This window comes from Hemitrygon akajei, chromosome 2 (genome assembly GCF_048418815.1).
Source record: "Hemitrygon akajei chromosome 2, sHemAka1.3, whole genome shotgun sequence".
NCBI classification, from domain to species: domain Eukaryota; kingdom Metazoa; phylum Chordata; class Chondrichthyes; order Myliobatiformes; family Dasyatidae; genus Hemitrygon; species Hemitrygon akajei.
Window position 1 is genome coordinate 72,425,333 of NC_133125.1, and position 13,865 is coordinate 72,439,197.

Below are 13,865 nucleotides of genomic sequence, written 5' to 3' on the forward strand. Positions count from 1 at the left end.
ATCACTAAATAATTTAATTCTATTTCTCTTTTCATTGATACTGCCTGAGTTTTCTGCACTTTGTTTTTATTTCAGAACTCCAGCATCAACACAGTTTTTTTTATGATTTCCATCAACCACTTCTCTTAACAAGTTCCAGTGTGGAAAAACATCTAATCCCATCTGAGGTCACACCGTCACTCACCTGAAGAGTTCTTCCACATTCTCATTCAGTTTTTTAACTTCCTCCTCAGGCAGCATGCTGAGAATTGCAGCCTTCTGAAATGTATAGATTGCCTGTATGTACAGCAGAAATCTCATGTTAAAAACTGTCCAGTTTCAGCACACAATAAAATCATTCCCTCATCATACTAACAGGCATCTATCTGCTTACTTCTCCTATAGGCGAGTTTAGAATGTCTCTTGGTCTTACACTCACAAAAGCTCGCAGTTTTCTTATTACATTCTATTGACTAAAGGAAAGAAAACAATTATAATCATAAACGTATGTTTGGAGAAGTACTCTCTGAAATGCTGGGTAGCCTGTAACCTGATGGCATGAACATTGATTTCTCCAACTTCTGGTAACATACCCCCCTTCACCATTCCGTATCTCCTTTTCCCTCTCTCACCTTATCTACTTGCCCACCCATCATCTCCCTCTGGTGCTTCTCCCCTATTTTCTTTCTTCCACGGCCTTCTGTCCTCTTCTATCAGATTTCCCCTTCTCCAGCCCCCTGTATCTCTTTCACCAATCAACTCCCCAGTTCTTTACTTTGTTTGTCTCTCCCCTTCCTCCAACCTTTTAAATCTACTCAGCTTTTTTTCTTCAATCTTGCTGAACGGGTTTGGCCCAAAATGTTAATTGTGCTTTTCTCCATAGATGCTGCCTGACCTGCTGAGTTCCTCCAGCATTTTGTGTGATGCTCGGATTTCCAGCATCTGCAGATTTTCTCATGTTTAACAGCAGATGCTATCTCATTGGCTCTTCACTCAACCCTGGAACATCTAGATACATTAGGATGCACTTCATAGACATAGGCTTGGCATTCAATATTATCATCCCGTCAAAATAATGAATAAGCTTCAGGACCTAAGCCTCATTACCTCCTGTGCAATTAAATCCTTTATTTCCTCATGTGCAGACCCCAGTCAGTTTTGATTGGCAACATCTCCTCCACAATCTCCACTGACACAGATGCACCACAAGGCTGTGTGCTCAGCCCCCTGCTCTACTCATTTTATACTTATGACTGTGAGGGTAAGCACAACTCCAATGCCATGTTTAAGTTTGCTGATGACACCACTTTCATTGATCAAATCAGCAAACAGGAGGGAGATTGAAAATCTGGCTGAGTGGTGCCACACCAACCTCTCACTCAAGGTTAGCAAGTCATTGAACTGTTCCCAAACCCTGTAGGTTCACTTTCAAGGACTCTTCATCCCATATTCTGAATATTAATTGGTTATATATTTATTTATTTATTTATTTATTATTATTATACTTTTATTTTTTTCTCAGCTCAAGCTGGTAAAACAGGAGGTGCAGACGTAGCCAAACACACTCATTTGTCAATTGCTAGGAACTTTCAGACTATTCTAGTGGTGTTTAGTATTGTGGATTTCTGGAGATATACATAATATTTCTGTGTAGCCCTAATTGTTTAATGCTATTGTGTAGTGACTTTGGAATGATACCAGTTGTAGATATTACTATCAGAACAATGTATACCTTGTTCATATTCCAAAGTTTTTCAATTTCCTCATATTTCAGCATATTTCTGGTGTTTTTCACTTATGTGTGTTTGGTAAGTAAGTTGTTCTTGCTCGTTTATCCTGTAGTATTATATCTGGGCAGTTATTATGGATTGTCCTTTCTATAATAACAGATCAGTCATAATATACTTTGTCGGTCTCTGACTCCAAAACTGGATCAGGCTTCTTATACGAGTTTGTATTTTAAAGTAAGATATTGGTGAATGAGATTTGTCAATTATGTTTGTGCCTGTGTAAATAATCAGATTGAGTTAAACCGCTACAGGATCCTGTAATGTGTTGGAGTGTTTCTAGTTTGTCTTCGAGTTTTCTACATTTATCATCTAGAATTTGTTGGTCTTTTAATATGCATTTTTGATAATTTTTTGTTTGTTAACCACCTGGTCCTGTATTGCCACAAAACACCTGTTTCTGGGATGAGGTCTTGAACTCTGAGCCAGGCGTTCAACGCTTCCTTGTCAATGTCTAGCCTGCTCAGATCATAGGGATGTCTTCCATGGACAGTCATGCTCTTCCATTGGCTAACTTAATCTTCTGTAGTGAAAAATTCTGCGTTTTTTGGGGTTGTGCTTTCATTTAAGTTTAGTGTATACTTCTTAACAGAATTGCATATGCTCACCTGAAGCGCTGCATCCTGCTGTAATTGATTAAAGTATATCCTTAGAAGTCTTATCTGACTGTTGTGGAAATTTTTAATGTCTGTTATACCCCTTCCTCCTTCTGTCTTAGGTAGTGTCAATCAAAGTGCATTTGAATGTACATAGTGTTTTCAGTTCATATTTTTCTTTGAAATTTTTCCAGATTGGTGTCCGACCAAGATATTATACCAACATAATACTTTAATATGAGAATAGAAAGTGTTGATTGCCTTTGTGATATTTTTACCGTTGAGCTCTATTTGACTGATTTTCTTAAGCTTTTAAGTAAATTCTGTCAAAAGTTTTCCCTTTATCATACTATGATCTATTTTCTTTCTTTGTTGAAATCTCAGATACGTATATGTTTCATATTCATCCATCGGCTGTGTTATATCCTGCTGCTCTGTTTTGTATTCTATTAGTTCTATTGCATCTTTCTTTATGTTTAATGTTCTTCACTTATCTGGTCCAAAGTTCATGCTTATATCTTTCAAAATAGTTGTACTATTTGAATTAATTGTTTTACCTTTACTGATGAAGGACCATATAATTTCACATTATCCACAGATAGGTGTGTCAAGGTATAATTCATTGTTATTTTTATAATTTCTCAGTTCAAGCTGCAAAATCCTGAGGTACAGACACAGCCAATCATACTCATGCCTCAATTGATCTATTCTAGTAGTGTTCATTAAGTTTTCTGAAGATTTACATAGATATTGCTGTGTAGCCCTAATTGTTTAATACTATTGTATAGTGACTTAGGGATGATACCAGTTGTAGATATTACTATTGGGACAATGTATACCCTGTCTATGTACCAAAGTCTTTCAATTTCCTCTTTTAATTCAGCATATTTCTGGTCATATTTTTCAGTTATTGATACCTGTAAGTTATGTGTGTTTGGAATGGCTAAATCTATTGCTTATTTATCCTATATTGTCATATCCAGATGCTTATCCTATCTGTAATAACTGATCGGCCATAATATAAATTGTAGTATTCTGACTCTAAAACTGGATCAGGCTTGTATTTATAGTAAGGTGTAATTTCATTAATGAGTTTAAATTTTAAAGCAAGATTTTGATGAATGATGTTTGTCATTTGATTGTGCCTCTGTAAGTAACCTGACTGAGTTAAACTGCAACAGGATCCAGTAATGTGTTGGATTGTTTCTGGTTTTTAGAACCATATGATCATAGAACATTATAGCACAGAAATAGGCCTTTTGGCCCTTCTTGGCTGTGCCGAACCATTTTTCTGCCCAGTCCCACGGACCTGCACCTGGCCCATATTGCTCCATACACCTCTTATCCATGTACCTGTCCAAGTTTCTTAAATGTTAAAAGTCAGCCCGTATTTACCACTTCACCTGGCAGCTCATTCCACGCTCCCACCACTCTCTGTGTGAAAAAGCCACCCTGATGTTCCCTTTAAACTTTTCCCCCTTCACCCTTAACCCATGACCTCTGTTTTTTCTCTCCACTAACCTCAGTGGAAAAAGCCTGCTTGCATTCACTTTGTCTATACCCATCATAATTTTATATACCTCCATCAAGTCTCCCCTCATTCTTCTACGCTCCAGGGAATAAAGTCCTAACTTATTCAACCTTTCTCTGTAACTCAGTTTCTCAAGTCCCGGCAACATCCTTGTAAACCTTCTCTGCACTCATTATTGCATGCAGCATCTATAGGGAGAAGCATGTCGACATTTCGGGCCGAGACCCTTCGTCAGGCCTAACTGAAAGGAAAGATACTAAGAGATTTGAAAGTAAGAGGGTGAGGGGAAAATGTGAAATGATAGGAGAAGACTGGAGGGGGTGGGATGAAGCTAAGAGCTGGAAAGGTGTTTGGCAAAAGTGATACAGAGCTGGAGAAGGGAAAAGATCATGGGATGGGAGGCCTAGGGAAAAAGAGAGGGGGAGGGGAGCACCAGAGGGAGATGGAGAACAGGTAGAGTGATGGGCAGAGAAAGAGAAAAAAAACCAACAACTAAATATGTCAGGGATGGGGTAAGAAGGGGAGGAGGGGCATTATTAGAAGTTAGAGAAGTCAATGTCATTGCCATCAGGTTGGAGGCTACCCAGCCGGTATATAAGGTGTTGTTCCTCCAACCTGAGTGTGGCTTCATCTTGACAGTAGAGGAGGCCATGGATAGACATATCAGAATGGGCCCCTTCTCCTCCCCTTCTTACCTCATCCACGACATATTTATTATTTGTTTTTTTTCTCTCTCTCTCTGCCCATCACTCTGCCTGTTCTCCATCTCCCTCTGGTGCTCCCATCTCCCTTTTGTGTGTGTTGTTCTTTATCCTTATTCACTTTGCCTTTAATCTGACAGGAACATACAAACTCTGCACTCTCAAAATTTCTCCTTTGAAGGCCTCCCACTTACCAACAACATCCTTGCCAGAGAACAACCTGTCCCAGTCCATGCTTTTTAGATCCTTTCCAATTTCTTCAAAATTGGCCTTTTTCCCATTTAGAACCTCAACCCGAGGACCAGATCTAGCTTTATCCATGCTCAAGTTGAAACTAATGGTGTTATGATCACTGGAACCAAAGTGTTCCCCTGCACACACTTCTGTCACCTGTCCTAACTCGTTTCCTAATAGGAGATCTAATATTGCATCCTTTTTAGTCGGTACCTCTATATATTGATTTAGGAAACTTTCCTGAACACATTTTACAAACTCTAACCCATCTAGACCTTTAACAGTATGGGAGTCCCAATCAATACATGGAAAATTAAAATCCCCTACTATCACAACTTTGTTTCCTGCAGTTGTCTGCTATCTCTCTGCAAATTTGCTCCTCCAATTCTTGCTGACTATTGGGTGGTCTAAATACAGCCCCATTAATGTGGTCATACCTGTCCTGTTTCTCAGCTCCACCCATATGGCCTCAATAGACAAGCCCTCTAATCTGTCCTGCCTGAGCACTGCTGTAACATTTTCCCTGAATAGCAATGCCACCACCCCCCCCCCCACCCTTCCTCCCTCTGCCTCTAACACGTCTGAAACATCGGAACCCTGGAACATTAAGCTGCCAGTCCTGCCCCTCCTGTAGCCAAGATTCACTAATGGCTACAATGTCATAATTCCATGTGTCAATCCATGCCCTCAGCTCATCAGCCTTCCCCACAATACTCCTTGCATTGAAATAGACACACCTCAGAAGATTATTACCACCACACACAACCCTTCTATTTGTGAGCAACCCTTTTATTTCTCAGCATTTTCTACATTTATCATCTTGAATTTGTTGGTCTTTTATTATGTATTTTTCATATTTTTTGTGTTAACCACTTGGTCCTGTATTGCCACAAGGTATCCTTCTGTTTCTGGGAAGAGGTTTCCAACTCTGAGCCAGGCATTTGATGCTTCTTTGCCAACATCTAGTCTGCTCAGATCGTGGGGATGTCTTCCATGGAGGGTCATGCTCTTCCACTGGAAAACATTTTCTTCAGAAGCGACAATGTCTTCATTTTTCTGGGTTGTGGCTTTCATTTAAGTTTGGTGGTGTGTACTTCTTATCAGAATTGTATATACTCACCTGGAGTGCTGAATCATGTTTTTGTTGATGAAAATATGTCCTTAGAGGTTTTATCTGACTGTTTGTGTAGATTTTTAATGTCTGTTATTACTCTTCCTCCTTCTGTCCTCAGTAGTGTTAATCTAAGTGTATTCAAGTGTACATAATGTTTTCAGAAATTTTCCATTTCAGTTCTTATATTTCCTTATAAATTTTCCAGATTGGTTTTGGACCAAGATATTATGCCAAAAGAACACATTAATATAGGTATAGTGACAGTGTTTACTGCCTTTGTTATATTTTTGCTATTGAATTCTGGCAGATTTTCTTAAGCCTTGAAGTAAATTCTGTCAAAAGATTTCCCTTTATCATACTATTATCTATTTGCTTTACTTGTTGATATCCCAGATACATATGTTTCATATTCATCCATCAGTTGTATCATATCCTGCTGCTCTGTTTTGTATTCTGTTAACTCTGTTACTCCTTTCTTTATGTTCAATGTTCTGCATTAATCTAGTCCAAAGTTCATGTTTATATATTTTGGAAATAGTTATACTATTTGAATTAATTGGTTTAACTGATGAAGGAGTGCATACTTTCAAATCATCCACGTTTAGAAAATGTGTTAAGGTTGTTTCTGATTTGAGACCCAATTTTCATCCAATTCAGTAAGTTAGAGAACAGATTGAATGATGTCCAACTATACTTGTCCTGCTTGCCTGATATAGACCCATGTTCCATGACTCCTTTCCTTTCCAAGTACCTGTCCAAATGCTTTTGCAATGTAATTGTATTTGCCTCTGGGAGCTCATTTCATACAACTTTTCACACATTTTGTGGGAAACCTTGCACTCAGGGCTCCTTTCAATTTCCCCCAACTCACATTCAACCTATGTCCCTTACCCCCACTCCTTAGAAAAAAGACTCTAACCACCTTACCTATGCCATTTATTGCTTCATAAACCACTATAGAACCGTCCCTCAGCCTCCTACATTGCACTGAGAGTAAAACCAGACTTTTCCAACTCTCCGTATAAGTGAAACTCTTGCTCTCAGCAACACCATGTTGAATCACTTCTGCACTCTTTCTTATGCCACCACATTGTTTCTGTGGTGCAGTAATCAAAACTGTATTCCCAGTGTGGACTGATCAAAACTGTATTCCAATAGTGGTCTCATCAGTGCTTTGCAGAATTGCACCATAACATCCAAACTTTTATACACAATGACTCAACCTACACATGGAATACCTTTGCCTATATCCCATTCACTTCCGTTGTCACTTCCAGGGAGCTATCAATATACAACTCAAAGGACATCAACATTCCAGATGCTCTGAACATTTACTGCATTACCCTGCCAGCCTTTGACATTGTAAAGTCAATAATCTCACATTCACAATTAAATTCTTTCTGCCGTTGTTCCACAAAACTTTCCAGCTGATTTATATCTTTCTGCTTTGTTTCACAACACTCAACATTATCTACCACTCCACCAATTTTACCGTTGCCACAACCTCACTAATTAGTCCACCTACATTCTCATCCAAGTCATTTACATATATGATAAGCAATAAAGGTCCTAGTACCTTGATATAAACCACCGGTTACAGGCTTCCAGTCACAAGGACACCACTTAACTACAACCCTCTACCTCCAATTGTCAAGCCACTTTGGAATCGGTTTCCAAACACACCTTGAATTCCATGTGTCCCTTCTATATTGAACACTACCAAAGTGCATATATTCAAGATTCAAGATTCAGGTACATTTATTATCAAAGAATGTATAAATTAAACAACCTTGATATTTGTCTGCTTACCAAAAGATCCCAATTTAAAGGAAAAAAAATAAAAGACTAACCCTCGATGTGCAGGGGAAAAATTACTAATCATGCAAACAATTGAAGCGAACAAACAGCTTTCCAAACCAAAAATGAGTTCTCCGACCTGACCCTTGAAGTAGGCCCAAAGCCTCGCTTAGCAGTTCATTATACTAGCGTACACAGAGCACAGCAACCAGAGAGGTCTTCATAGTCTCAGTGCCACGCAGATGACCATCACAGAGAATGTGAAATCGGCTCTCGTCCCAACCAGCACCCTGTCTTTTCGGTCTATCTGGGCTGGTGTTTCAATTGGCCCAACGACAGAACAGCAAAAGGCTCTACGTCTTGGAGAGAGGGGTGACAACTGCAGAGAGCGAATGAAATCAGCTCTCACCTCCAATCTGAGCAGGCGTTTAGACAGTGTATCGTACCTCGCATGAGGATCCAGGAACACAGCCTAGACCATGCCACCCAGTGACTCGATTGGGGCCCAGATTCAGTCGCCCAGCCCAAAGCCACTCTCAAGCTCTTCAGATCAACTTGGCGCCCAGAGGATCCAATCTCACACCCAAGCCAGTTGAACAGGCATTGAAATTACTCTGCCAGTCCCAACTTCTCATTTCAATGCCCAGAGCGATCCAATCTTGCACCCAAGCCAGTTGAACAAGCATCAAAACTTCTCTGCCAGAGTCCCAACTTCTCCTGTTGGTGCCCAAAGTGATCCAACCTCACACTTGGGCGAACTGGAAAGGCATTAGAACTCCATCGGTGACGATTCTGCAACACACCATCTCAGGTCATCGTCCAAACTCACCCCTTCAATGTTTAAGGTGATAATTTAACACAATGTACCACAGGAAAGGTAGTTTTCGACTATTAGACCGTAACATATAGGAGTAGAATTAGGCCATTTCTCCCATCGAGTCTGTTCCGCCAATCAATCATGGTTGATCCTTTTTCCCCCTCCTCAGCCCCACTCTCCCTGTCGTCTTCTCCCCATAACCAATGATGTCATGTCCAATTAAGAACCTATCAAGCTCTGTTTCAAATGCCCCCAATGACCTGGCCTCCACAGCTGCTTGTGGTAACATACTCAAAATTCACCACCATCTGGCTATTGAACTTCCTCCGCATTTCTGTTTTAAATGGACACCCTTCTATACTGCAGCTGTGCCCTCCTGTCTTTGACTCCTCTACCATGGGAAAAATCCTTTCAGCATCTACTCCACCTGGGCCTTTCAACATTTGAAAGATTTCAATGAGATTCCCTCCCACCCCATCCTTCTGAATCTCAGCAAGTACAGACCCAAAGCTATCAAACATTCCTGTATGATAACTCTTTCATTCCTGGAATCATCCTTGTGAACCTCCTCTGAACTCTCTCCAATGCCAGCATATATTTTCTTTGATGAGGAGCCCAAAAATGTTCAGAATACTCAAGGTGAGGCCTCACCAGTGCTTTATAAAGCTTCAGCATCATATCCCTGCTCTTGTATTCTAGTCCTCTTGAAATGAATGCTAACATGGTGTTTGCCTTCCTCAACACCGACTCAACCTGCAAGTTAACCTTTAGGGTTCTGCACAAGGACTCCCAAGTACCTTTGCACCTTAGATTTTTGAATTTTCCCTCCGTTTAGAAAATAGTCTGCACATTTATTTCTGCACGACCAACATTTTCCAACGTTGTATTTCATTTGCCACTTTCTTGCCCATTCTCCTAATCTGTCTAAGTCCTTCTGCAGCCTACCTGCTTCCTCAACATTACCTGCCCCTCCACCAATTTTCATGTCATCTGAAAACTTGGCAATAAAGCCATCTATTCCATCATCTAAATCATTTATATACGGCATAAAAAGAAGTGGTCCCAACACCAACCCCTGCAGAACACACCAGTCACTGGCAGCCAACCAGAAAAGGATTCTTTTATTCCCACTCGCTGCCTCCTACCAATCAGCCAATACACAAACCATGTCAGTAACTTTCCTGTAATACCACGGGCTTTAACTTGGTAAGCAGCTTCATGTGTGGCACCTTGTCAAAGTCTTCTGAAAGTCCAAATATACAACATCCCCTTTATCTATCCTACTTGCAATCTCCTCAAAGAATTCCAAAAGGTTCGTCAGGCAGGATTTTCCCTTAAGAAAACCTTGCTGACATTGCCCTGTATCACTAAGCACTCATTAACCTTACCCTTAACAATTGACTCCAACATCTTCCCAATCACTGAGGTCAGGCTAACTGGTCTATAATTTCCTTTTTGCTGCCTTCCTCCTTTCTTAAAGAACGGGTGACATTTGCAATTTTCTAGTCCTCTGGCACCATGCAGAGTCCAATGATCTTTGAAAGATCATTTCTTTCATTTCATTTTTCAATCTTTTTTATTGATTTTCAAATAAAGAATACACAAATCGGAAGAGGAGTTTAGCAAGTAGATAATATAAAAGACATATAGACAGCAAAAATAAAAACAGAAAGTATATAATGCCAAAATCAAATAGGTAAAATATTACGCTGTTATATATACAATGGTCAAAAAAAATCTACAACTCCTCATAGCAATCATAAAAAAAAGATTGGAAATTTTATTGATAAAGGAAAAAAAAACCACTAACCAAACTGAAACAAAAAAAAAGAGAAAGAAAAAAAAGGAAAGAAAAACAAAGATTGGGCAGTCCAATTGAGGATAAAATTAGAAAAAAAGAGAGAGAAAAAACACATCCTTCCAGTCATCTCCAAACCTTCATGGATAAGGATTTTCCCCAAAGAGAATAAAGAAAAATAAATAAATAAAAATAAATTAAATCATGTGAAAATATTGAATAAAGGGTTGCCAGACTTGTTCAAAATTAAAGGATTTATCAAATGTCCGGCTTCTAATTTTCTCCAAGCTTAGACATGACATAATGGAGGAGAGCCAATAGAAAACAGTAGGTGGGTTAGATTCTTTCTAGTGTAGCAAAATAGCTCTTCTAGCAGTAAAGTTGCAAAAGCTATCACATGTTGAGCGGAAGCAGACACTTTGCTTGCTTCCTCTGGAATAATCCCAAAAATTGCTGTAAGTGGATTAGGTTGAACATCCATATCTATAACTTTAGATAATATTCCAAACACTTCCCTCCAAAAATTATTTAAACTTACATATGACCAAAACATATGAGTTAGAGTAGCCACTTCTGCGTTACATCTGTCACAAATAGGGCTTACATTAGGAAAAATATGCGCCAATTTATCTTTGGACATATGGGCCCTGTGTACTATCTTAAACTGAATTAAGATATGGCGTGCGCAGATAGATGAATTATTGACTAAATAATAAATTTTACTCCATTGATTGTCTGAAAGTGAATGTTGACGTTCTACTTCCCAGGTGTGTTGAACCCTATCATTAGGTGACACGCAAGCATTCAATAACTGTTTATAAATGATAGCTATTAATCGTTTTTGAAAAGGTTTAAACTGAAAAATAACATAAGCCAAATTTAAAGATCAGGCCGAGGGGTAATTCGGTAAAAAATCACATAAAAAATTCCTAACCTGTAAATATCTGAAAAAATGCTTATTGGGGATATCATATTTATCCATTAACTGTGAAAAAGACATTAAACAGTCTTGTAAAAACAAATCTAAAAAAGTTTTTATTCCCTTAATTTTCCATATTAAAAAAGCCTTATCCAAAGTTGATGGTTTAAAAAAGAAATTAGAATAAACATTGCTAGAAAGTAGAAAATCATTTAATTCAAAAAATCTACGAAATTGAAACCAAATTTCAACTTGGCCCCCACTACTTTCAAATCTCTTACTATCTTTCCTTTCGGTTAGTCCTGACGAAGGGTCTTGGCCCGAAACGTCGACAGCGCTTCTCCCTATAGATGCTGCCTAGCCTGCTGTGTTCTACCAGCATTTTGTGTGTGTTGTTTGAATTTCCAGCATCTGTAGATTTCCTCGTGTTTGCTTGCCAAATTTTTAAAAGTATGTTTAACAATAGGGTTGACAGCTTGTCTACCTATTCTGGAGAGCGAAAACGGAAGAGCAGCTCCTAATAAAGAAGCTAACGAAAACCCCATTACTGAATTTTCCTCCAGCTGTAACCATGAAGGGCAATCTTGGTTGTCTATATCATAAATCCAAAAAGTAATATAACAAATATTAATTACCCAATAATAAAATCTAAAGTTTGGTAAAGCCAGTCCTCCATCCTTTTTTCATTTTTGCAATAAAAGTTTATTCACTCTAGAGCTTTTATTATTCCAAACATAAGTCAAAATCAGAGAATCTATTTTATCAAAAAATGTTTTTGGAACAAAAGAGGGAACTGCTTGAAATATATATATATATATATATATATATATATATATATATATAAATTTCGGTAGAATAACCATTTTTATAGCATTTATTCGACCTATCAATGACATCGACATAGGTGACCATTTAGAAAGCGCCTGTTGAGTATATTCAACTAAAGGGAAGAAATTATACCTATATAGGTCTTTAAAATTTTTAGTAATTTTGATAACAAGGTAAGTAAAATGGTTTTTAACAATATTAAAAGGTATTTGATTATAATAATCAGAATAATTATTAATAGGAAATAATTCACTTTTATGTAAATTAAGTTTATATCCAGAAAAAATACCAAATTGCATAAATATAGATAATATAAAAGGCATAGATTTCCTAGGATTTGAAATGTAAACTAATAAATCATCCGCATATAATGAAACCTTATGTAATTTATCCCCTCTCTTAATACCCTGCACAGAATTAGAATCCCTAAGAGCAATAGCAAGTGGTTCTAAAGCCAAATTAAATAATAAAGGACTAAGGGGACAACCCTGATGGGTACCTCTATATAATCTAAAATAAGGAGACTTTTGATTGTTAGTGAGAACCGCAGCTACCGGGGCATGATAAATCAATTTAATCCAGGAAATAAACCCTGGACCAAAATTAAACCTCTTCAAAACCTGAAATAGATAAGGCCACTCCACCCTATCAATGGCTTTCTCTGCGTCCAAAGATACAATACATTCAGATTCTTTGGCTGAGGGGGAATAAATGATATTTAATAATCTTCAAATATTAAAATGTGAGTACCTATTTTTTATAAATCCTGTTTGATCGTTTGAGATAACATTAGGCAAGATATTCTCAAGCCTATTTGCTAGAATCTTAGAGAAAATTTTAAAATCTACATTCAGTAAAGGAATAGGTCTATAGGATACACATTCCAGTGGGTCTTTTCCTTTTTTTGGAATCAATGAAATTAGTGCCTCATAAAAAGTTTTAGGAAGGTTCCCAGAGGATGTAGAATCGGTAAACGTTTGATGAAGATGTGGTATAAGCATTTCATGAAAAGTCTTGTAAAATTCTACCGTATAACCATCAGGTCCCGGAGCTTTACCTAATTGCATAGAGGATATAGCCTTGGCTATAGCCTCTTGTTTAATAGGTGCATCTAACATATCAACATCTTGAATCAAAATTTGAGGTATGTTTAACCTTTGCAAAAATCTATTCATAGTAATAGTACTATCAGAGAATTCAGATTTATAAAGATTAGAATAAAAGTCCATAAATATCTTATTAATTTCATAAGGATTTAAAGTTTCTGTTCTATCTGGTCGGCAAATTTTTAAAATCTGTCTTCTGACCATCCCAGCCTTTAACTGACCCACTAAAAGTTGAGCAGATTTTTCTCCATGTATATAAAATAAACTTTTAGATTTAAAAATTTGATGTTCAATGGGAAAGGTCAGAAGTAAATCATACTGTGATTGAAGTTCGACCCTTTCTTTATATAGGTCTTCAGTAGGTTTAACTGAATACACTTTATCTATCTGTTTAATTTTATTAATAAGCACTGACAATTCCGCTTTAGTTTTCTTTCTCAAGGCTGCTGAATATGAGATTATCTGTCCTCTAGGAAAAGATTTCAAGGTGTCCCATATAACCAAATTTGACATTCATTCAGTTGTATTAAATTCAAAAAATATAGAAATTTGCTCCTTAATAAAATTAACAAAAGCTGGATCCTGTAACAATACAGGGTTCAATCTCCACTGTGAGATTTTCAAAAATCTATCCAAAAGCTTAAGGGTTAACTTTAAA

At 37.8% G+C, this 13,865-nt stretch overlaps 1 protein-coding gene across 4 annotated transcripts in view; it reads right to left on the reverse strand.

Moving 5' to 3' along the window:
* ttc39b (tetratricopeptide repeat domain 39B) overlaps window positions 1-13,865 on the reverse strand; it is a 288,093-nt gene that overhangs the window by 50,531 nt on the left and 223,697 nt on the right. For all 4 annotated transcript variants that reach the window (XM_073024732.1, XM_073024722.1, XM_073024741.1 and 1 more), the window contains one exon: window positions 185-276. In XM_073024732.1, the coding sequence (XP_072880833.1) occupies window positions 185-276 (92 nt within the window). The remainder of the gene's footprint in view (window positions 1-184; window positions 277-13,865) is intronic.